This window comes from Dysidea avara, chromosome 7 (assembly GCF_963678975.1).
Source record: "Dysidea avara chromosome 7, odDysAvar1.4, whole genome shotgun sequence".
Taxonomy (NCBI): Eukaryota; Metazoa; Porifera; class Demospongiae; order Dictyoceratida; family Dysideidae; genus Dysidea; species Dysidea avara.
The window spans coordinates 6,775,289-6,799,468 of NC_089278.1; the positions used below are offsets into that span (position 1 = coordinate 6,775,289).

Below are 24,180 nucleotides of genomic sequence, written 5' to 3' on the forward strand. Positions count from 1 at the left end.
ATCTCGATCGTGATTGACCAGTTTCTGGAAACCTCGCAGGAGTTCACGTGACGACTATTGCGCAATACAGCTTTAAGTTGGGGGTGCTGAAGCACCCCCAGCACCCCCTCCTCCGCCGCCTATATATTGTGGTAGTATATGTCCTCCCTTATCAGGTGAGTCTATCATAGTGTACATGGCAGAACATTTGAAGAATTTTCAGTTTTTGTTGTATTTCTCTGTGTTAATATTGCATAATAATGGTCACCTTATAACTGTGATTTTTTTTTGATTTTTTTAAATTTCTCGGTGTATTTTAGTGTGGATGTATAATATCTATGTCCTTCTTAAATGATTTGGTTTGTGCACTATTAGTGACTGTTGTCACACTCTCCATCAAACAGAATACGTCAACCTTGATATCAGATTGAACTATCCCTTCCTTTCACTATCCATTAATTCTGTACTGGAAGTGGTTGGTGCTCTTCTAATGGAACAAAGAATAGTATTTGTGTCCACCATGCAGTTATTTATTTTTATTTTTTAATAATGCTTTACAGCACAAGTGCTGAAGGTCTGTAGGACACCTGGTCCTACAGCCTGCTCAAAGACTTTAGCTACTTAAGGTGTGTTTGAAAAGTTGGAGAAAGGAGAAAAAATCCATGACTGGACCTAGGCAGCCTTATACTCTACTAACGTACAACATGGAGGTGTGTTGGTGTATATATGGTGAGAACTAGGTCACATGTGCGTACCTCTTGTAGTGTTTCTTACGCTTCATTTCACCGTTCGAATGGCGCAGCACTTATGTCCCAGTGTAATTACCCAGTGAAATGATGGGTCTCCTTGATGCTCCGGGTAGTTTCCTGTATGGCTGTCAATCTGATTGCATCGATGGAGAGATTTTGTCAACTGTAAATCCCTTCTTAGTTATGTTATTGGTCTCTTTACACCTGCCTTTCTAGGTGGAAGAGTTGGTGATAGTAAATCTGGACAATGATGAGGTTCGGCAGCTGAATTATGAGAGTAATTTGCCCAAAATGCCACAATCAGTTTGTGACAATTTCAAGCAAAGGTATGTACATCCCTAGTTCCATCAATATACTTACTATCTCTTCACTCACAGCTACAAGAAGTTGAAGGTTTGGTATGAGCTGGAGGAGTCTGATCGTCCCATGCCATTACCGGCTGCCTCACTGGTACAACACCGGCATGAATTTGAGCGTCGTTATGACTCCTATCTCTTAGACAGTAAGCCTTACTCTTGTTGAGCACTAATTTAGAATTTGTGTAGTTTTTCTCAACATGATGGTTGAATTATTTGGTGAAGTTACTTACTATCTTTGTTCGGTAAGTTGTGTTATTGTAAGTATTGTTAACATGTGAACTGTTGTTATTCAGGGTAACCTTCGCTATGAGGAGAGCCCAACATATCAGTCAGCATGCAAGGAGACAAAGGAGTTCTATAAATTGGTAGGTAATTGTCACTCTCTTATTGATCTGACTGTAGTGCCATATATAGTAGAGGTTAGCTTATGGTATAGTATCATGTCTCTTGTTCCCCACTTTTTAGTGCATGAATTGGTCCCTACTTTGTTTTTTTAGATGTAGACTTTAAATACAGTGGTTTGTTACTTATTTGTAGCAACTGTTTATCAGACTGTTGTATTAGGGTGAGTGCTTTATTGGGGTATCTCAATCTTGCAATAGCTGCACATTTGATGCTGAACACACAATGAATCACTAAAAGCTGTATATAGTTCAGTGCTTGGCTTTTTGTAGCAAACCAATCATTGCCACCTGCCTACTATCATTTCGAGCCATGAAAACTAAAAGAAAAGAGTATAAAGGTGCCATTGACTAATAAGGACCTGTCCCCAAATTTATGAAGTGAGTGCAAGAGTGTTATATAGACATATAATTAGTATTGTGATGATGTAAAAATTGTGCTGGATAAGAACACTACGAGTATCGGGCTAGGATTTGAGGGAGGACCAAAACAAATACTGGGATGTTCATTAAGGATTTGTGTGCGTGCATGTGTGTGTGTGTGTGTATGTATCATTACTGTTACTTGAAAGCGTTATAAAGTGCTGATGGTCCAATGTCACATAGATGTGGCTTGTTAGAATTAGTATTCAATTGTTTACAATAGAGAGTACTTGGATGCTAAAAATCCATAATCTTTCTGCCCTAATCACTGTTTTTATTTTTTGTATGATGTGTGGAATTCTGCAGGCATTATCTACCGACTTATTTTCACTTCTGCTGCAAAACCGCAATACCAAAACTACCCGAGATTCTTTTACACTAATCTCTGACAAGAAAAGACGGTATGATCGACATCATGTTGACAGTGAACATATACTGATCCCCATAGAGACAAGAGAATGTTAGAGATGTGTGACACAACAATAATTGATACAACAGCTGCAGCAACAACAGGAAAGCCCATTAAACAGAGGTAAGGGAAGCACTGTACTTCTTCTCTCTAATGGATGTGTCCTAGTTTTGTTTACAATATGAAACAGTACTGGTATTGGAAGGTTGTCATAGGTCTTGGTACTGTATTTTAGTTCACATAACTATTTAAAAAAAAAAATTGTAAGGATTGATGATTATACATGCTACAAAATGTAAGGAAACAAGCTCAAAAATGATCCAGCTAAAATGAGAAACGATCCATGCAATAAAAAGCAAGGAAACAAGATTAGATGACTAAGTACTCGCTAAAATGAGACACACTTTATATCCCTACTTTTGGCTAATTTGATGGTCTCATTTCAAGATGCTAGTTAAAAGTAGGCATTAAAGTGTGTCTCATTTTAGTAAATAGTCATCTAATCTTGTTTCCTTACTTTTTATTGCATGGATCGTTATCATTTCAGCTGGATCATTTTTGAGCTTGTTTCCTTACTTTTTGTAGCATATATAATTATCATCAATCCCTACTTCCTTTTAATCTTTTTAATAGCTAGTTAGTTACTTTTTTATGCCTAAGCAGCCAGCTATATTATACTCTTTGTTTTCCACATAGTATAAATATCACTTGAAGCAGCTATCTTTTACCTTCGTACGCAATAAGCACCTCTAAAATAGTTATCGTTTTGTCTTTTTATATGATTACAGCAACTGTTAAAGGCTTCAGCTGCATTTCTAATGTCCTAAATGTTGATGATTTAACAGTAAAACATCACTGGAGAGTCCACCATTAAGAGTGGAACCCGCGCATTTAGAAATCTGGATCCCGAGGTGAATCCACCCCTCAAAGGAATTTTTAGCTAGCTACCTCGCAAAAAATCTAAACTGGTAAGACTACAAAACGACTACCCAGCATTAATAAATGTTAGAGACAACTCCTTGGCTACTACACCTGTTCACCCTCGTCTTACGCACATGTACAATCACGTGTTTGGGTTGTGGCGTGTACCACAACTATATTATCCTTTGAGAAGAACAAAGAAGCGAATTAGTGATGAAAGCAAACAGCATGGTGCAGTGGACAGAATGTAATTGGAACAACAGATTCGTGAATCCACCGTCATTACCTTGGTTGTCTGAAATTTCTGGAGCCGTACACCTAGTGCAACCGGGTCTTACAGCAGGCAGTCAGGCAGATGAAATCCAGGTGAATTTTGAAATTTTTAAAGCTTTGTTTAACCAAGGTACAGCATCATTACAGCAGTACTAATGTATTCCAGGTGGTTTTTTCGAGTAAAACTTATTGCACGGCTGTTTTTTAACATGCGAACATTTATGAAGCCATATGATTTCTTAACAATCCCTACTTGTTAGGAACTATTGTACTTAATTATAGTAGCTGGCCCCTAATAGCAACCAGATCACAGCCTTGATTTGGTGATTTGGCGAAGGCCCAAAGGGCATAAAAATCATGATTATATGAGTGAGATGAGCAAATGTATACTGGTATTTCCTTTAAAAATTGTGTAAATACAGCAACTTTGTAGTTCTGTAATAAACTCTAAAAATAGAATATTGCGCGTGCACGCTCACACACACACACACACACACACACACACACACACACACACACACACACACACACACACACACACACACACACACACACACTTCGTCCTATAAATATTTCATGAGGATTAAATCATCACTTTGAACTTTATCTGCTTCAAATAAAGGACCCATGGCCACTTAGTGATGTACATACGCCTGTAGAACAATGTAACACATTTCAAGGAGGGAGGGCTTTGAGTTGGGAAGTGTTGCATCATTTTACCAATACAAATCGTTCTAGACTCGCAGCTCCAACCGGAATGTTTTTTGACTAATGTAGTCCCTTCTTCAGTGCTGCCGAAGTGGACGCTTCTCTGACTGAGTGAACCTTCATCAGCGTCCACTCCTGCCTCCTTCTTTTAGTACTTTGCCCAGTGTGGTAGCCATTGTCACTGGTTTGTGGGGTTTCACATATGATAGAAACAGTAAGGCTGGTTATTTCTGGTTATGTCTCATACTATTTCAAATATTGTACTACACATAATTCATCTCCTGAGAAGCTAGAAGAAAAGAACATTCCTTTTAAGCCAGTTGCCTCTTCTTGGTTAGGGAGGCCAACCACTGGAATTAATAACTTATATAGATGAATAAAAAATTGGAAATTTTAAAATGGGAATAGGGATCGCTGAAAAAAGCCACAAAACAAGAAGGGATCACTGGGGTGGTAATGTAAACCACAAATCCCTATTTTGACTCTGTCATAAATCTTTACTTACATGCTCTGTCATTTTGAGGTGAGTCAAAATAGGGATTTGTGGTTTACATTACCACCCCAGTGATCCCTTCTTGTTTTGTGGCTTTTTTCAGCGATCCCTATTCCCATTTTAAAATTTCCAATTTTTATTCGTTCATCTAGTTTGTGTACTTTTTATTAATTCAGTAATGGATTATGAAGAAGACTGTCGTGAATTGTGTAATTTTGCATTCTGCATAGTAACACCGTCAACATTTCAGTACACACATGAAACTGATCAAATTGCAATGTGCATACAGACTGAGAGTCTCCCAATATGAGCTACAATTTACATTACTGGTGCCTTTAATAGCTGTCAAATTCAGTGCAAGGATTGTTGTTATATACTTGACTGCATTATTAGAGTATTTACATGACTGCTCTATTAGAGTATTTAATATGGATAACCCGCCCACGTACAATAATCACGGAGCGAAAAAAAACTACCTTGCAACAAAGTCATCAGCCAAGATTAAGCTTCCTGGCCTGTACTGAGTTTAATAAAGACAGATTCTATTAGCCACAAGTAGCGCACACCAAAAAACTTAACTTTGAATGCTATCTTGTATGGCTTCTCTAGCGTATTGGCATTTTGGCAAGAAGAAACGGCCCGGTGTTGGGCTGTTTCCATCCGAAAACTAAATTAAAAATAGGTCATGGACACACACAATGATCCATTCAGCAAGCCTTGCTACTTTTTATCCCAGGATTCTCCTTGTAAACTTTGCTATGCCTGTGAAAGAATAATAATAATATGAACAAACTGGCAAATTGCAGTGTTGTCTGAAATACACATACTGTTTCCTTTTCACTTGATACTTACTAGTGGACCAATACTCATTGCAAAGAACCACTGGAGGGTTGTTTTGAGTAGAAGGATGCTTTTCAAGGTGGTTTTAAAGTGTGCGTTCTATTAGGATTTTTGCAAAAAACATTGGCAATCCCTATTATGAACCCACTATCATGGTTCATGATATTATGGCAAATTTGGTGTTCCACAATCTACAGAAGTAGTGTACTAACTGCATTGGTTGCCTTCCACTTTGCATAGTAGCGGCGAGCTGTTCCTTGCTTGAAGTTACAGTAGCCACAGCTATTGATCTGTAGTGTAGGCTGTTTTTGGAGTGTGTACTACAGTATTTATAGCAACAAAACCAGCTGGGGTTAACAGAATGGTTGTTATCTCAATAGGTCAGAAGAACAAGACACACCAAAGGCTCCGTCGTCACTTGCCAGACTTTATTCACAACAGCCACTTAACAGTCCTAAGGAATCTTCTGATACTTTGCACATGACTAAAAGAACATCTTCACCTATACCACCACTACTGCCAGAGCAGCCAAAACGTCTTTTGCCACACTCAACATCTGGGTCTGACCTGGAGACAGCAGCCGACAGTCTAGCAGCTTTATGCTCATGTGATCCTAGCACTTATTGTAGGGTTAAACTTGCATTACTAAGGGATGAAGGTACTCATTGTATAGTGGGCCTGGGTTGTGAGCAGCTTTTGATAATTGCAAGTCAATCCCTTAACACATGTAACAAAAATTTGAAGGCAGTCTTGTACAAGTTGTGTGTATTATTAGAGTATTTATGTATTCATTGCAAATGGTGAAGATACCAAATAAATATCTTGACATTGTTGTTGTTGTTGTTGTTGTTTGTTTTTAATGAGAATGGCTCAATACTTTTACAACACGTGTATATATTCCTACCATGCTAATAATTTGGCCACAACAGTCATGTGTTCATGAAAGCTTGTCTTGATGGTGTGTCACATCATCCTTTTATAGTTTCTCCAGAAGAAGTTTTTGCAGACTTAATTGCACAGTTGACAGAAGTAATAACAGTAAGAACAGTTGTGAGGTGCACATTCTAGAGAAGCAAATCCAACTGTATGTCTCATATTGCGGGTGAGGTTCAAATGGCCTACACCTTCATTCATACAGCCTCCTGTGGGATAGTAGTTTTGTGAATTTGCTAGTATTGACTCATGGCACCTGAATAGGTGGTTTAATGTTCCACCGGGTAGGCTTGACTGTGTATACATGAGCCGAAGGCTTTATGTGCATAATACTGTGTATATGTGTGTAGTACACATATCATAGATGACAACATGTTAATGGTGATGTTTATTGTGTAATGTAGGAGAGTGCTACCACAAAAGGCAAGATGGCCCCAGCTCTCTACCCTAAGAGCTTGTGTATATATTGCTACAGGACAGCATCACAAGGTGAGAAGAAGATTAGCTGCTTTGTACATTTCTTGTGTGATTTAGGGATTTTATGACTTTGCTACATTGGATAAGCACAGTGTCCAATTGATGCCAAACCAAAGGTGTATGTGCATGTGTGCACAAATTGTATAGCGGGTTTTTCTCGTGGACAAATTTACTTGTGAAAATAAAATCATGCGACATTACTTAATTTCGCAAGGTGACAGATTTGCAACATTAAATTCCTCGAGCAAATTTATTACTCGTTGTAATAAGTGTTTACGTATAAGATGGAAAACAATGAAATTTGTCATGTTAGCCGTGTTTCTTGTATCTATGCTTGTGTCCATGATGAATTTATGCAGGCACCTGAAATTCACCAGGAAACGGATAGGGCGGCCATGTTGGGTTTGCTGAAGAATACGATCCCGGGATTGCTTAATTCAGGATTGATTTCCGGATTCCTGTAGAATGTGATCCCATAACTATTTACTGAAGAATACGATCCCAAGAGTTTCCTGAAGAATATGATCCTGACGTAGGCATGCATTCTGCACGTTTTCGTGCATAATTTTTAATTCATTGTTTTCGATAGCTCCACCAAAATGCCCCAGACTTGCATTGATCCTTGTGTCCTACTTATATAGCTACCATTTTAGCTAAAGCTATGGATAATTGATAAAACACGATCATGAGATTTTACCCCTTTGATAAGTGTATATTTCTTTGATTTATAAATTGTTGTTATTTGATTGGTTGAATGATGGAAATACATAAAAGTTACACAGTATATACATGTAGTTGCAATCTCTGATATGGTAGTCAAAGACTTAATTACAGTAGGTCATGGTAGAGGGTATCTTTTGGTGATATGACCAATCATGCTATCATATAATTATGTCCTTCCAAATCTCTCCCTCCACATAAATTCATCAAGATATTCCAGGAGATGGTCGTCACATGTTCCATGCATCCTCTTCAACTTGGCTTTTGCTCTTGACCAGTAACTCTCTATATGCTGGGTATGAGTCCCTGTAATGGGATCAACAAAGTGAAGACTGTGGTTAACTGATGAATGGGTATAGCCTACGAGACTAAGCTGCCCATTCATCTGAATGTACCACTGTCCCTGGATGCACGTATTGTTGTATGATAGGAAGAAGAGTAGCTGGATTTCTTTGAGCCACTAATTGCATGTATCCTGTTGCTGGACGAGTTGAAATATCACACCCATTGTCTTCCTCTATGGTTCTATGTATAAATACAGCAAATAATATACTGTCAATGATAAGTATCATAGCAAAACCCAGCTTTTGGCTTACGTTTTTACAATGACTCATCAACTTGCACAGTACAACCTGGATAGTTGGTCTCTTAACAACTTTCAAGAACAGATATCTGTCAGAAAACTGCAGCAATCGATGATAGTATTCTGACTGATGCCAGTAGTTTTGATTATCTGCTTTTGTGAAGCATCTGGTGACCACAAAAAAAATAATGTGGAGCCAAATCTGGGAAGCTGGACTGTAATCCCCCTTTGTAGAATTGTACAGACAACAACATGAACAGTATTTAAATTTCATACTATGGATTGTCATAGTATCCATGGATACCGCGGATACTCTGACAGAGGGTACCACGGATACTCTGACAGAGAGGGTACAACTCTTGTCCGACATGTTGGAATAAAAAATAGCCCTAATATCACAGATGCTACCAGTGCTATGGAAGCCCACAATTACTTGAAACATAGATGTATGGGGGGGGGGGGGTGTCTATTATCTATGCTTGAAATATGAGTGATTGTTTCTATGGTAGCATCTCTGTTTCAGTTGAACGCCGCACCTGTGACATGGGACATACCGGTAGTCAGTCTAATTATAGTATCCTCCATATAAGGATCTTGAAAAATGGGTAACATTGGTAATAAATGTTCGTTACCATGGAAATCACATCCCTATAAATAGAATTAATCGAACCAAAATATCAAGCGGGCCAGCCTCGTGGTGTTGGGAGCGAGTGTTTGTGTATCTCGGTGTTTTTGTGAGTCAGTGTGCGTGTGGTCGGGATTTTCATGTGGCTGGTGTTCGAGTAGTTCATTACTGACGACATGGCTGAATCTATGAGTTTTTTACTATCAGGCAAGTCATCACATATGCCTCTGAGTGACTATCGATTGCTGGAAGAAAAGCTGATGCAGCATCCTTTCCATTCTGAATTGATGAAAAAGTATAAGACTACAGTAAGATTGGAAACTTTAGGTAGTATAAAGGAATATAATCTTATACAAATGGCAGCGGAAGTAGGTATTAACATTCCCTCACGTGATAATAAGACAGCAGAAGAAATTTTACGGAAATGTATTCCTGGTCATAGCTACAAAACAGGCTCTACTTTAAAGATCAAAGGAAGGTCTATCGGTGAACTCCAGCGATGTTACTGTGATCCATATAAGAACATGGGAGATGCTTCAGTCACTGATCAAAATGATTCAGATGTTGTATATGTAGAAGTCCATTCTGATACCTTTGTTCACACCGCGAGGAAGACAGTTCTTTTACTTTTTCATTATATACGCTTGCTTAAATGTTTCGGTGTTACGTGCCCAAAAGTGCATGCCTTTGTGTTCCCTCGCAGAGAAGTCGAGCAATGTGCTGTCCAGGTAACAATGCAGTATGACTCTAGCAAGGTAGAGTTTTGTTATTCTGTTAAGTGTCTACAACTATCAGACATAAGATCAGCATTACAAGGTGCCTATGAGCAAAACGAAGAAACACTCTCAAATACTGCTAGAAATATTTCTGACAACTACAATCATTATGCTGTTTATCTTACCCAGTTAGAAGTAAATGCCATTGCAGCAATTCAAGGTCATGAATACACAAATTGTCGACTAGCCAAATGCTATAATGGAATTTTGATAATGACTGATCGTTATTGTTTGAAAAAGCCACTGTATCAGATCTCAGTAAGCAGTCTGATTGTTTTATGCGGGATAACAAATTCGTCCTTCATTCATTATACCAGAAAAGAGTTGGGCTTTTTTTCATATGAAAAATTATCTTATGGACCATTAACTGACAACCAGGCAAAATCCTGTTGTGCTGAGCTTGTGACAAAAATGGAAAATGTGTTTAATAGCCTTGAAAGTGAAGGTATTTGCCACTCTGATGTGCGTCTGCCCAACATTTGTTTCAATGATACTTACACTCCGGTGTTAATAGATTTTGACTTTTGCAAATTTGAAGCTAATAAAAGCGAAGATATTATAAAATTTGGTTCTGAACTATTGAGATTGTTTCCAGAGGAAACTGATGATGGATTCATTGAACAGCTTGCACAAGGTGACTTTAATCAAAGTCTCTTGGCTGGATCAATCATCCAAAGAGGACATATTACTATAGAGCAAGTGATTGGAGATCGTATGTAACTTTTAGGTAGATTATTTAAAAACTTCTTAAGTACCTGTATTTCTTCTTTGTACTATGACAATAGTTTTTAATTGTTGCTTGTAAACTACAAATGGCAAAAAACATGTGATATGATATAAGTATGTGATATGGGAGAAGCCTTATTGTTTTAGTTATTTTTCTAGTGTTTGCCCAACATGTCAGAAATGGGTAGTAGGGCTGATTGCAACATGTGGGATGAGAGCTGTATTAATGGGAATCAATTGTGGGTTTTAGTTTATGTATCAAAGCTCTTCAATATATCCCTGATGTGTCAGGCAAACTTAACTTCCTTACAATAAGCTGGCCACAATGCAAGGTAAATATTGTACATTAATATGTTAATTGTAAAGCTTTGCATTTCCATGAAATTAACACTTTAGATCCTCTCTGACATGTTGGAATGAGTCCATAAATTATCAGAATCTAAATCTAGATGTCAAGCAGCAAAAAGGTATAGCATCAACGAAAGCTAAATTCAACCACGAATGTTGCAAGAGTGATTTGTTGAACCACATTAGTAGAACTGTACGTATAAGAAAACAACATGGATATGAACATGAAGACTGAAGCTTCTCACTTCCCCCAGCAAAAAAATTCTTCAGGGAACTCTTGGGATCGTATTCTTCAGTAAAGAGTTATGGGATCACATTCTACAGGAATCCGGAAATCAATCCTGAATTAAGTGATCCCAGGATCGCATTCTTCAGCAAACCCCAACTGGCTAGCTGTTATGTACATAAACAAGCACCTAGTTTGTTGTTGAATGTTCCAACACAACAGTTTTACAGGGGCTAAAAACCTAGCAATAAACAAAACTCCACGTGATAAAATATGTTGTGAATTTTAATATTGCGAAGTGCCCAAAATGCAAGATTAAGCCCTCACGATAAAAACCTGCTATACGGTATATTGCGTGTATGTGTTGTGAGAGGAGATGGGGATGGGGGGAGGTGGGTTAGTGCGTGTTGTATAGTTTTGTTGTGTGTAGTGTGTCATATCACATAACTGTAGAACTCTTTCAGTAGTTTAGATAAAAGTTTACTGGTTACTGTGCAGGACATTAGAATCAATCATGGCGCCACTACCAAAAGACGTGATCGCTGGACTGAAGGGTCAGCCATTCTGGCCATTGTTCACTGGTCGTCTGAGAGTAAGGCACTTCTCTTGTGCAGAACAAGTGTTGACATTATTGTCTGCAGGAATACAGTCATCAGTCAAGTTACCGAGTGACAGAGTATGCCACTGTGTGATAGTGTGATTGTTCCTAGTTACGTGTGCTGTGCAATACCTGTATTAGGGAAAGGATTGTTGGTAATATGTTTGTTGTACCAGCTGAATGTATGCTATTGGGTATCCAGAACTTGTGCAATATCCAATTAACATGCCAATGAAAATATCTTAAAATCTGATATTCGAAGGATAGGAATAGTTGCATGCAAAATAATGTATTAGGTATGGGGTCTTAGTTATTGATTCCAAAAATAACTTTCTAAGTTGGGGGGGGGGGGGGGGTATTCAATGGGAACATTTCTGTATTGGGGGTTACAAGTAGCTTTATCATATTGGTGGCATTGTGATGAGGCTGACATGTCACGTATCCTTGTCTATGGTGTTCATGTATTTTACGTAGTCTGAGACACAAACTACCCACCAAGCCGCTACGAAATGAATTATTTTTGAGGACGATGCAGAAGAATAACATCATATCTGACGGTGATTCAGCTGGTCGACTGTACGAACTATTGACAGACAACAAACCAGGCAAGCCATAGTAAGGTAGTGACCACCCTGATGTGTTGTGTGCAGTAGCTGTGTCAGTAGAAGACCTAGAGTCATTTTATGAGTCATGGAGAAGTGTGACAGACGATAACCAGAGCACAGATTTGCATACAGAACTTCTACAGATGGAGATCATGGGCTTCAAACATTCAGAGGTGTGTCACAGAGTTTATCACATTGTATTGTTTTAACGTATTATCAACAGAAAGTACTCGCTACTGTGACATCGTCGCAACTCAAGACTTCCTTTGGATCAGGTCATGTGATCCTGACAACTTGCAGGTGTGACATCATCTCCGCTACAGTGTGTCTGTGACATACTGTGTTCAAATATGTAAAGTATTGTAGCACTTCAACTATTCTGTAAATATTTTGTTACCTCTAACTTATATGTCTCTTTACTACTATACTTTTGTCAGATTATTACTGCGGAACAGTTTGAAGATTTCCACAATCTGTGACCTCACTAGTAACGTAAAAGTTGAAAGACACGAAGACATCAACGTTTTGGGGGTTGGACAGCCAATGATCACATTTGGGACAGAGGCAGGTACATCATCAACATCAAGTATAAAGTCGCAAGCATCATCAATTACGAAGTCGCAAGCAATATCAAGTATGAAGTCACAGGTTGTATTAGTGTTATAAGCTAACTTGTTAACAGGTACCAGACATCATCTGTCAGCTCCACGTTTTCCTAGAGCCACCATGCAGGCGTATTAAGCAGCCATACATTCTCTTCTATAATAAGTCCACCAGGGAAATATGGCTGAAGATGATCAAAGAAATGGAAACTGGTTTACTAATGGCTAAAAGTTAGCTAGCACTATTGATGGTATATAATGTCATTTGAGCTGTGTAGCAAAGAAAGATGCAAATATTATTCAACAAGCTGAGACGAACATCATCGTTCTTAATGCCATCCTAAATTCTAATCTTAACTGCAAAGATGTTGTGAAGAAGTCTCCCAACGTAAGCTAAGGTGTCAATAGGGTGGTGCTCATGTGTTGTTACTATAGAAATTACTATATTACTGCACTAAAGATGTGGCATCAGGCTCTCAGCCTAATGTAGCCATAGAGAAGTCTCTGATTGTACGTATTAATCCTTCAATTAATTCAGACCTCTAAAGCCACTATCGAATGTTCACTGTATGTTCCACCAGGTGAGACAATATGGTATATCCATTGAGCTGCTAATTGTGTTGTGTGTGTAAATAATGGTAGTAGCACAGGAGGAAGATTGTGGCTTGGATTGGTGAACATTATCTGGAATACTATCCATTCCCATGTTAACAATGATATATTACAGGGTACAGGCTTGTTGAGGGTATATGACATGGATCACTACTACCTGGAGAGTGACACTAAAATAACAGACTGTACTCAGAAGACAAGTACTCGACTGGTATATGATGTACAACTTGCAATTGTTGTGCTCATTAATTTTACTTTTTGTCAGTCTTCATTCCTTCTTGTCGACAACTTTGTGTGGGCAGGCTCTCTCAACCGAACCATATATATATACTGGACCCTGACACCAGCACAGGTGTGTGAATTTGTTTCAATTTGTTTCCACTCACCAGTATGAAAATATTTATGGTGTTTGTTTTGTAATGTGTGTGCCTGCACGTGGTAAATCAGCACTTAATTCTTGTATAGTGGTGTCGAAATTAAGCAATTTGGAAGATGATCCAAGTGTTCTTGCATTAGGAAAATTGGAACACCAAAAGTATGCAGAGATATTGTATTACATGTTCTCATCATGTGTTTTACTCTCAGGGTGGTGTGGTCCCTTCTCATTCAAGGATTGCTGATCGCATGGAACCCATTGACAAGAGAAAGAGAATTAACAGTTAGTAGAATAGTTAAAAGTGTATATTGTGTAGTACTAGAGCACATAACAGATAGCACTACCTGTCAGTAACTTACCCAAGAATCATCCGTTCATCTGTTATTCCATGGCTGTTCTGGAGGATCATCTGTGGATTGGTAAGTTAATGAGACAATGAGCACTTACTACAAGTTGTGCAGGCACCAACTTGGACATGATGTTAGTGTTAAGGATTGAGAATGACAAGAAGTGGTCAGTAGTTAAGGAAGTCAGTGTTGGGAATACCGGCAAGAATGAGAGCCAAGTAAAGTGTGTGGCAGTCTCTAATAATGGACTGGTCAGTTGCCACACAGTGAAGCGTTGTGTCATTTGAGCCCCACCCCCCCCCCCCCCCCAGATTTGGTGCAGCACTAAAATACCCAACCAGCTAACAGTGTTTGATGCTAAAACATTTGAGAAAAGATACACCTTTGAAAACCTGTGAAATCACACCAAAGAAAATCCTGTGGAAAACCTATAAATGTATTTCATAGGCTTTCCACACATTTTTCATTGGTGTGATTTCACAGGTTTTTCGTGGTTTGTACATACATATACAAACCCATGAGCTAACTCGTTTATGGGTTTTTCATTGGTACATTATTTTACTCCATGCATTTCATAGGTATTTCATTACCCATGAAAAATACCAACTGCAACTTTCATGGGTATTTCAAGGTGATAATGGGAATTCCATGGTAATAGCATGGATATATTGTCCAGTAGTGTTCAGCCCCATTTCCTCAGTGTCTGTACCTTTTATTTTAATGCGCAATTATAGATCTGTGCATCATGCTCTTGAAACCTTCTTTCAACTGCATCTCGTGGCTTTCCCACAAGTGCTACATTGTACATACTTTTTTGGCAGCAGTCTCGGCTTGTTTGGTTGGGCAATCACACATGAAAGTAGTTATGTCATAGCATAGATATTGGCATGCCAGCTAGCATACCCAATATAGAAAACAGTCAAACTCTCCTTATGGAATTGAAATCCATGTGGCCAGAATGGCAGTTGGTGGTTTAACCATCACAAGTGAGATTTCAATATCAATGTGTCCAATTGTTTTAATTTCTTTTGTTTAGTTGTTTTACGCTGTCTCAATGGACGCTATTGTTTTTTGTCCCCCTGTTGTGAAAAGCAGAAATCTAGTTCCACTAGTGGAATAATGCTAAAGTCTTTGCAGTGCCATGAAGTTTTACACTGTGCTATTGAAAGATGTTGCCACTACTTTAGGCACATTATTGTGGTGTCTGCATTTTGAAAACTTAGACTTGCTTTCTACACTACAGGGAGACAAAATATTGGAGACCAAGAATTCATAATATATAACTCTTGCTGAGACTAATAACATTCAACGATATCAAAAAAAAACCTCAAGACCAACAAAACAAGCTTTCCCAAAGATTATCATGAAACACTGAACAATCATAGAAAGTGTTTTAAGGCCATCCAGATCAGAAGATACATGTAATTGTTGCCGATCACGTTTCCTTGCCTCTATATCTATGATCACATGAGCAACCTCATCTGTCTAGCTAGGGTTAAATTGTTGCCTCCCTCCATTATGAACCCTGTTCGTAATACTGCTAGACTCCTGAAAATAGAATGTATATAACTAATTTCCCTTGACGAGGTATAATGGCTCGAAAACTTAGAAGTTGCATGTCTCAAAAACACTGTTAATTAGACCTGTTTCCCCCATCTTCAGTCACATTGTATATGTGTTATACAGATGGGACAAGGATTGAGGTGACGGATGAACAACCTCTTGCTAGTACCATGTCCACTGTTTTAACGGACATCGATGGTCGCAGGACATACTGTACTGGGCTACGATTCTACCAACCATTTACCGTGAAAGAAGTTTGTTAGTGTGACCAGGAGTGCATCGAATTCCATGGACAAGGTCCTTGTCCAAATCCTTTTGATTCGCTCCTGGTGTGACAGTGTGTATGGTGAAGTTTATGTGTTCTGTCTATCCAGCATGAAAACCAAACCTTCGCACTTAATGCTTGTTCAAGAAAAGGTTAGTGCTTAGTACATATGTGGCTGTTATTCTGTATGTATATTGTTAATAGATAGTCCTCCCAGTACGAAATTGGTGTACGTGCCAAGCTGTGCAGTGTTCCAATCATCCGTTCCTTGCTACAACCTCCAAAAAGAGCTCTTGTCATGGTGTGTGTTGACTGATTGGCTAGCCTAACCACATGTGTCATCTCATAGTTTACTGCATAATCTGGCACAGAAAGATGACCTGAAGTTTTGGGATGTTCTGCAAAAATTTGTGAAGAAGCTGTTCTGGATACCGGTGCCTCCTCCAGGAAGACTATGCACCGTTAGTCATCTTGTGGTGTTTTGGTAGAAGAACTTTAGTAACCATCATTGTACATGAACACCCAGTAGAATCTATCACAACAGTGAAAATCCGCCTGTTAAACAGGTCATAAGTACCACGCAAGGTGTCAATTTTTAATTCTCCAATTAGTTGGTTAGTTTTCCTTCTAATGGGACCAGTAGCACCAAAATAGAACCAACCTTGACAGGTACTTCTGTTTGATCTTGGAATTACTTGCTTAGAATGTACCCTATGGTTATACAAATATATCCTTGTTTCAGACAATTTTACCAAGGCAGTGTGTTTATTTGTTTAAATGTACTCTTGCAGGAGTTCAGTGTTGGTGACTATTGTGGTAGTATATGTCCTCCCTTATCAGGTGAGTCTATCATAGTGTACATGGCAGAACATTTGAAGATTTTTCAGTTTTTGTTTTATTTCTCTGTGTTAATATGCATAATAATGGTCACCTTATAGCTGTGATTTTTAAAATTTTTTATTTTTTTATTTCTCAGTGTATTTTAGTGTGGATGTATAATATCTATGTCCTTCTTAAATGATTTGGTGTGTGCACTATTAGTGACTGTTGTCACACTCTCCATCAAACAGAATATGTCAACCTTGATATCAGATTGAACTATCCCTTCCCTTCACTATCCATTGATTCTGTACTGGAAGTGGTTGGTGCTCTTCTAATGGAACAAAGAATAGTATTTGTGTCCACCAGTTATACTCTACTAACGTACAACATGGAGGTGTGTTGGTGTATATATGGTGAGAACTAGGTCACATGTGTGTACCTCTTGTAGTGTTTCTTCCGCTTCATTTCACCATTCGAATGGCGCAGCACTTATGTCCTAGTGTTACCCAGTGAAATGATGGGTCTCCTTGATGCTCCGGGTAGTTTCCTGTATGGCTGTCACTCTGATTGCATCGATGAAGAGATTTTGTCAACTGTAAATCCCTTCTTAGTTATTTTATTGGTCTCTTTACACCTGCCTTTCTAGGTGGAAGAGTTGGTGATAGTAAATCTGGACAATGATGAGGTTCAGCAGCTGAATTATGAGAGTAATTTGCCCAAAATGCCACAATCAGTTTGTGACAATTTCAAGCAAAGGTATGTACATCCCTAGTCTCATCAATATACTTACTATCTCTTCACTCACAGCTACAAGAAGTTGAAGGTTTGGTATGAGCTGGAGGAGTCTGATCGTCCCATGCCATTACCGGCTGCCTCACTGGTACAACACCGGCATGAATTTGAGCGTCATTATGACTCCTATCTCTTAGACAGTAAGCCTTACTCTTGTTGAGCACTAATTTAGAATTTGTGTAGTTTTTCTCAACATGATGGTTGAATTATTTGGTGAAGTTACTTATTATCTTTGTTCGGTAAGTTGTGTCATTGTGAGTATTGTTGACATGTGAACTGTTGTTGTTCAGGGTAACCTTAAGCTAATTCGCTATGAGGAGAGCCCAACATATCAGTCAGCATGCAAGGAGACAAAGGAGTTCTATAAACTGGTAGGTAATTGTCACTCTTATTGATCTGACTAGTGCCATATATAGTAGAGGTTAGCTTATGGTATAGCATCATGTCTCTTGTTCCCCACTTTTTAGTGCATTGATTGGTCCCTACTTTGTTTTTTTTTAGATGTAGACTTTAAATAGAGTGGTTTGTTACTTATTTGTAGCAACTGTTTATCATAGGGTGAGTGCTTTATTGGGGTATCTCAATCTTGCAATAGCTGCACGTTTGATGCTGAACACACAATGAATCACTAAAAGCTATATATAGTTCAGTGCTTGGCTTTTTGTAGCAAGCTAATCATTGCCACCTGCCTACTATCATTTCATGCCATGAAAACTAAAAGAAAAGAGTATAAAGGTGCCATTGACTAATAAGGACCTGTCCCCAAATTTATGAAGTGACTGCAAGAGTGTTATATAGACATATAATTAGTATTGTGATGATGTAAAAATTGTGCTGGATAAGAACACTACGAGTATCAGGCTAGGATTTGAGGGAGGACCAAAACAAATACTGGGATGTTCATTAAGGATTTGTGTGCGTGTGTGTGTGTGTGTGTATGTATCATTACTGTTACTTGAAAAACGTTATAAAGTGCTCACGGTCCAATGTCACATAGATGTGGCTTGTTAGAATTAGTATTCAATTGTTTACAATAGAGAGTACTTGGATGCTAAAAATCCATAATCTTTCTGCCCTAATCACTGTTTTTATTTTTTGTATGATGTATTATGGAATTCTGCAGGCATTATCTACCGACTTATTTTCACTTCTGCTGCAAAACCGCAATACCAAAACTACCCGAGATTCTTTTACACTAATCTCCGACAAGAAAAGACGGTATGATCGACATCATGTTGACAGTGAACATATACTGATCCCCATAGAGGCAAGAGAATGTTAGAGATGTGTGACACAACAATAACTGATACAACAGCTGCAGCAACAACAGGAAGGCCCATTAAACAGAGGTAAGGGAAGCACTGTACTTCTTCTCTCTAATGGATGTGTCCTAGTTTTGTTTACAATATGAAACAGTACTGGTATTGGAAGCTCTTGGTACTGTATTTTAGTTCACATAACTATTAAAAAAATTAAAATTTTGTAGGGATCGATGATTATACATGCTACAAAATGTAAGGAAACAAGCTCAAAAATGATACGGCTAAAATGAGAAACGATCCATGCAATAAAAAGTAAGGAAACAAGATTAGATGACTAAGTACTCGCTAAAATGAGACACACTTTATATCTCTACTTTTGGCTAATTTGATGGTCTCATTTCAAGATGCTAGCTAAAAGTAGGCATTAAAGTGTGTCTCATTTTAGCATGTGGTCATCTAATCTTGTTTCCTTACTTTCTATTGCATGGATCGTTATCATTTCAGCTGGATCATTATTGAGCTTGTTTCCTTACTTTTTGTAGCATATATAATTATCATCAATCCCTACTTCCTTTTAATTTTAATTTTTTTTTAATAGCTAGTTAGTTACTTTTTTATGCCTAAGCAGCTAGCTATATTATACTCTTTGTTTTCCACATAGTATAAATATCACTTGAAGCAGCTATCTTTTACCTTCGTACGCAATAAGCACCTCTAAAATAGTTATCGTTTTGTCTTTTAAAGCTATTACAGCATAGATAATATATGATTACGGCAACTGTTAAAGGCTTCAGCTGCATTTCTAATGTCCTAAATGTTGATGATTTAACAGTAAAACATCACTGGAGAGTCCACCATTAAGAGTGGAACCCTCGCATTTAGAAATCTGGATCCCGAGGTGAATCCACTCCTCAAAGGAATTTTTAGCTAGCTACCTCGCAAAAAATCTAAACTGGTAAGACTATAAAACGACTACCCAGCATTAATAAATGTTAAAGACAACTCCTTGACTACTATACCTGTTCACCCTCGTCTTACGCACATGTACAATCACGTGTTTGGGTTGTGGTGTGTACCACAACTATATTATCCTTTGAGAAGAACAAAGAAGCGAATTAGTGATGAAAGCAAACAGCATGGTGCAGTGGACAGAATGTAATTGGAACAACAGATTCGTGAATCCACCGTCATTACCTTGGTCGTCTGAAATTTCTGGAGCCGTACACCTAGTGCAACCGGGTCTTACAGCAGGCAGTCAGGCAGATGAAATCCAGGTGAATTTCGAAATTTTTAAAGCTTTGTTTAACCAAGGTACAGCATCATTACAGCAGTACTAATGTATTCCAGGTGGTTTTTTCGAGTAAAACTTAGTGCACGGCTGTTTTTTAACATGCAAACATTTACGAAGCCATATGATTTCTTAACAATCCCTACTTGTTAAGAACTATCGTACTTAATGATAGTAGCTGGCCCCTAATAGCAACCAGATCACAGCCTTGATTTGGTGATTTGGCGAAGGCCCAAAGGGCATAAAAATCATGATTATATGAGTGAGATGAGCAAATGTATACTGGTATTTCCTTTAAAATTGTGTAAATACAGCAACTTTGTAGTTCTGTAATAAGCTCTAAAAATAGAATCCTGCACGTGCACGCTCACACACACAGACATACACACACACACTTCGTCCTATAAATATTTCATGAGGATTAAATCATCACTTTGAACTTTATCTGCTTCAAATAAAGGACCCATGGCCACTTAGTGATGTATATACGCCTGTAGAACAATGTAACACATTTCAAGGAGGGAGGGCTTTGAGTTGGGAAGTGTTGCATCATTTTACCAATACAAATCGTTCTAGACTCACAGCTCCAACCAGAATGTTTTTTGACTAATGTAGTCCCTTCTTCAGTGCTGACGAAGTGGATGCTTCCCTCGTGCCTCCTTCTTTTAGTACTTTTCCCAGTGTGGTAGCCATTGTCACTGGTTTGTGGGGTTTCACACATGATACAAACAGTAAGGCTGGTTATTTTCTGGTTATGGCTCGTACTATTTCAAATATTGTACTACACATAATTCATCTCCTGAGAAGCTAGAAGAAAAGAACATTCCTTTTAAGCCAGTTGCCTCTTCTTGGTTAGGGAGGCCAACCACTGGAATTAATAACTTATATATTATGGCAAATTTGGTGTTCCACAATCTACAGAAGTAGTGTACTAACTGCATTGGTTGCCTTCCACTTTGCATAGTAGCTGCGAGCTGTTCCTTGCTTGAAGTTACAGTAGCCACAGCTATTGATCTGTAGTGTAGGCTGTTTTTGGAGTGTGTACTACAGTATTTATAGCTACAAAACCAGCTGGTGTTAACAGAATGGTTGTTATCTCAACAGGTCAGAAGAACAAGACACACCAAAGGCTCCGTCGTCACTTTCCAGACTTTATTCACAACAGCCACTTAACAGTCCTAAGGAATCTCCTGATACTTTGCACACGACTAAAAGAACATCTTCATTAAAGCAACCTATACCACTACTGCCAGAGCAACCAAAACGTCTTTTGCCACATTCAACATCTGGGTCTGACCTGGAGACAGCAGCCGACAGTCTAGCAGCTTTATGCTCATGTGATCCTAGCACTTATTGTAGAGTTAAACTGCCATTACTAAGGGATGAAGGTACTCATTGTCTCTTTGTTTCTTGAATACCTGTTAAATGTATAGTAGGCCTGGGTTGTGAGCAGCGTTTGATAATTGCAAGTCCATCCCTTAACATATGTAACAAAAATTTGAAGGCAGTCTTGTACAAGTTGTGTGTATTATTAGAGTATTTATGTATTCATTGCAAATGGTGAAGATACCAAATAAATATCTTGACATTGTTGTTGTTGTTGTTGTTGTTTGTTTTTAATGAGAATGGCTCAATACTTTTACAACACATGTATATATTCCTACCATGCTAATAATTTGGCCACAACAGTCATGTGTTCATGAAAGCTTGTCTTGATGGTGTGTCACTTCATCCTTTTGTAGTTTCTCCAGAAGAAGTTTTTGCAGACTTAATCGCACAGTTGACAGAAGTAATAAAAGTGAGAACAGTTGTGAGGTGCACATTCTAGAGAAGCAAATCCAACTGTATGTCTCATATTGCGGGTGAGGTTCAAATGGCCTACACCTTCATTTATACAGCCTCCTGTGGGGTACTAGTTTTGTGAATTTGCTAGTATTGACTCATGGCACCTGAATAGGTGGTTTAATGTTCCACCGGGTAGGCTTGACTGTGTATACATGAGCCGAAAGCTTTATGTGCGTAATACTGTGTATATGTGTGTAGTACACATATCATAGATGACAACATGTTAATGGTGATGTTTATTGTGTAATGTAGGAAAGTGCTACCACAAAAGGCAAGATGGCCCCAGCTCTCTACCTAAGAGCTTGTGTATATATTGCTACAGGACAGCATGACAAGGTGAGAAGAAGATTAGCTGCTTTGTACATTTCTTGTGTGATTTAGGGATTTTATGACTTTGCTACATTGGATAAGCACAGTGTCCAATTGATGCCAAACCAAAGGTGTGTGTGCATGTGTGCACAAACTGTATAGCGGGTTTTTCTCGCGGACAAATTTACTTGCGAAAATAAAATCATGCGACATTACTTAATCTCGCGAGGTGACAGATTTGCATCATTAAATTCCTCGAGCAAATTTATTACTCGTTGTAATAAGTGTTTACGTATAAGATGGAAAACAATGAAATTTTGTCATGTTAGCCGTGTTTCTTGTATCTATGCTTGTGTCCATGATGAATTTATGCAGGCACCTGAAATTCACAAGGAAACGGATAGGGCGGCCATGTTGGGTTTGCTGAAGAATGCGATCCCGGGATCGCTTAATTCAGGATTGATTTCCGGATTCCTGTAGAATGTGATCCCATAACTATTTACTGAAGAATACAATCCCAAGAGTTTCCTGAAGAATATGATCCTGACGTAGGCATGCGTTCTGCACTTTTCGTGCATAAATTTTAATTCATTATTTTCGATAGCTCCACCAAAATGCCCCAGACTTGCATTGATCCTTGTGTCCTACTTATATAACTACCATTTTAGCTAAAGCTATGGATAATTGATAAAACACGATCATGAGATTTTACCCCCTTGATAAGTGTATATTTCTTTGATTTATAAATTGATGTTATTTGATTGGCTGAATGATGGAAATACATAAAAGTTACACAGTATATACATGTAGTTGCAATCTCTGATATGGTAGTCAAAGACTTAATTACAGTAGGTCATGGTAGAGGGTATCTTTTGGTGATATGACCAATCATGCTATCATATATGTCCTTCCAAATCTCTCCCTCCACATAAATTCATCAAGATATTCCAGGAGATGGTCGTCACATGTTCCATGCATCCTCTTCAACTTGGCTTTTGCTCTTGACCAGTAACTCTCTATATGCTGGGTATGAGTCCCTGTAATGGGATCAACAAAGTGAAGACTGTGGTTAACTGATGAATGGGTATAGCCTACGAGACTAAGCTGCCCATTCATCTGAATGTACCACTGTCCCTGGATGCACGTATTGTTGTATGATAGGGAGAAGAGTAGCTGGATTTCTTTGAGCCACTAATTGCATGTATCCTGTTGCTGGACGAGTTGAAATATCACACCCATTGTCAGTTTGGAGATCTTCTTCCTCTATGGTTCAATGTATAAATACAGCAAATAATATACTGTCAATGATAAGTATCATAACAAAACCTAGCTTTTGGCTTACGTTTGTACAATGACTCTTCAACTTGCACAGTTCAACCTGGATAGTTGGTCTCTTAACAACTTTCAAGAACAGATATCTCTCAGAAAACTGCAGCAATCGATGATGGTATTCTGATTGATGCCAGTAGTTTTGATTATCTGCTTTTGTGAAGCATCTGGTGACCACAAAAAAAATAATGTGGAGCCAAATCCGGGAAGCTGGACTGTAATCCCCCTTTGTAGAATTGTACAGACAACAACATGGACAGTATTTAAATTCCATACTATGGATTGTCATAGTATCCATGGATACTGCGGATACTCTGACAGAGGGTACCACGGATACTCTGACAGAGAGGGTACAACTCTTGTCCGACATGTTGGAATAAAAAAATAGCCCTAATATCACAGATGCTACCAGTGCTATGGAAGCCCACAATTACTTGAAACATAGATGTATGGGGTGTCTATTATCTATGCTTGAAATATGAGTGATTGTTTCTATGGTAGCATCTCTGTTTCAGTTGAACGCCGCACCTGTGACATGGGACATACCGGTAGTCAGTCTAATTATAGTATCCTCCATATAAGGATCTTGAAAAATG

At 38.5% G+C, this 24,180-nt stretch overlaps 3 protein-coding genes across 11 annotated transcripts in view; all 3 read left to right on the top strand.

Moving 5' to 3' along the window:
- The window catches only part of LOC136262455 (DENN domain-containing protein 3-like), a 31,856-nt gene that overhangs the window by 3,209 nt on the left and 4,467 nt on the right, over window positions 1-24,180 (top strand). For both annotated transcript variants that reach the window (XM_066056730.1, XM_066056731.1), the window contains exons 5-25: window positions 13,852-13,921; window positions 13,972-14,044; window positions 14,097-14,181; window positions 14,224-14,360; window positions 15,796-15,926; window positions 16,047-16,089; window positions 16,142-16,238; window positions 16,287-16,398; window positions 16,729-16,777; window positions 17,008-17,153; window positions 17,208-17,354; window positions 17,406-17,515; window positions 17,567-17,691; window positions 17,735-17,790; window positions 17,842-17,922; window positions 18,675-18,769; window positions 18,817-18,900; window positions 21,206-21,489; window positions 21,844-21,899; window positions 22,199-22,282; window positions 22,328-22,386. In XM_066056730.1, coding sequence (XP_065912802.1) covers window positions 15,843-15,926; window positions 16,047-16,089; window positions 16,142-16,238; window positions 16,287-16,398; window positions 16,729-16,777; window positions 17,008-17,153; window positions 17,208-17,354; window positions 17,406-17,515; window positions 17,567-17,691; window positions 17,735-17,790; window positions 17,842-17,922; window positions 18,675-18,769; window positions 18,817-18,900; window positions 21,206-21,489; window positions 21,844-21,899; window positions 22,199-22,282; window positions 22,328-22,386 — 1,712 coding nt within the window. In that variant the 5' untranslated portion in view covers window positions 13,852-13,921; window positions 13,972-14,044; window positions 14,097-14,181; window positions 14,224-14,360; window positions 15,796-15,842. The remainder of the gene's footprint in view (window positions 1-13,851; window positions 13,922-13,971; window positions 14,045-14,096; window positions 14,182-14,223; window positions 14,361-15,795; window positions 15,927-16,046; window positions 16,090-16,141; window positions 16,239-16,286; window positions 16,399-16,728; window positions 16,778-17,007; window positions 17,154-17,207; window positions 17,355-17,405; window positions 17,516-17,566; window positions 17,692-17,734; window positions 17,791-17,841; window positions 17,923-18,674; window positions 18,770-18,816; window positions 18,901-21,205; window positions 21,490-21,843; window positions 21,900-22,198; window positions 22,283-22,327; window positions 22,387-24,180) is intronic.
- Window positions 540-11,558, top strand: LOC136262482 (uncharacterized). Of its 8 annotated transcripts, XR_010704214.1 has the most exons (14): window positions 540-689; window positions 744-893; window positions 945-1,054; window positions 1,106-1,230; window positions 1,274-1,329; window positions 1,381-1,452; window positions 2,218-2,312; window positions 2,360-2,443; window positions 5,936-6,213; window positions 6,538-6,593; window positions 6,893-6,977; window positions 7,023-7,081; window positions 7,325-7,501; window positions 7,555-10,509. XR_010704214.1 is itself a non-coding variant. In XM_066056773.1 (13 exons), exons 2-12 carry the CDS (start codon window positions 813-815, stop codon window positions 7,031-7,033), a joined length of 1,053 nt encoding a protein of 350 aa, XP_065912845.1. In that variant the 5' UTR covers window positions 540-689; window positions 744-812; the 3' UTR covers window positions 7,034-7,081; window positions 11,468-11,558. The 8 variants fall into 8 exon arrangements, 2 of the variants coding, with proteins under 2 accessions (XP_065912845.1, XP_065912846.1); XR_010704215.1 differs by lacking the exon at window positions 7,023-7,081; XR_010704217.1 differs by lacking the exon at window positions 6,538-6,593.
- LOC136262487 (DENN domain-containing protein 3-like) overlaps window positions 13,407-24,180 on the top strand; it is a 32,150-nt gene continuing 21,376 nt past the window's right edge. The window contains exon 1 of the mRNA XM_066056782.1: window positions 13,407-13,447. The gene's annotated coding sequence lies outside the window, so the exon portion shown is untranslated. The remainder of the gene's footprint in view (window positions 13,448-24,180) is intronic.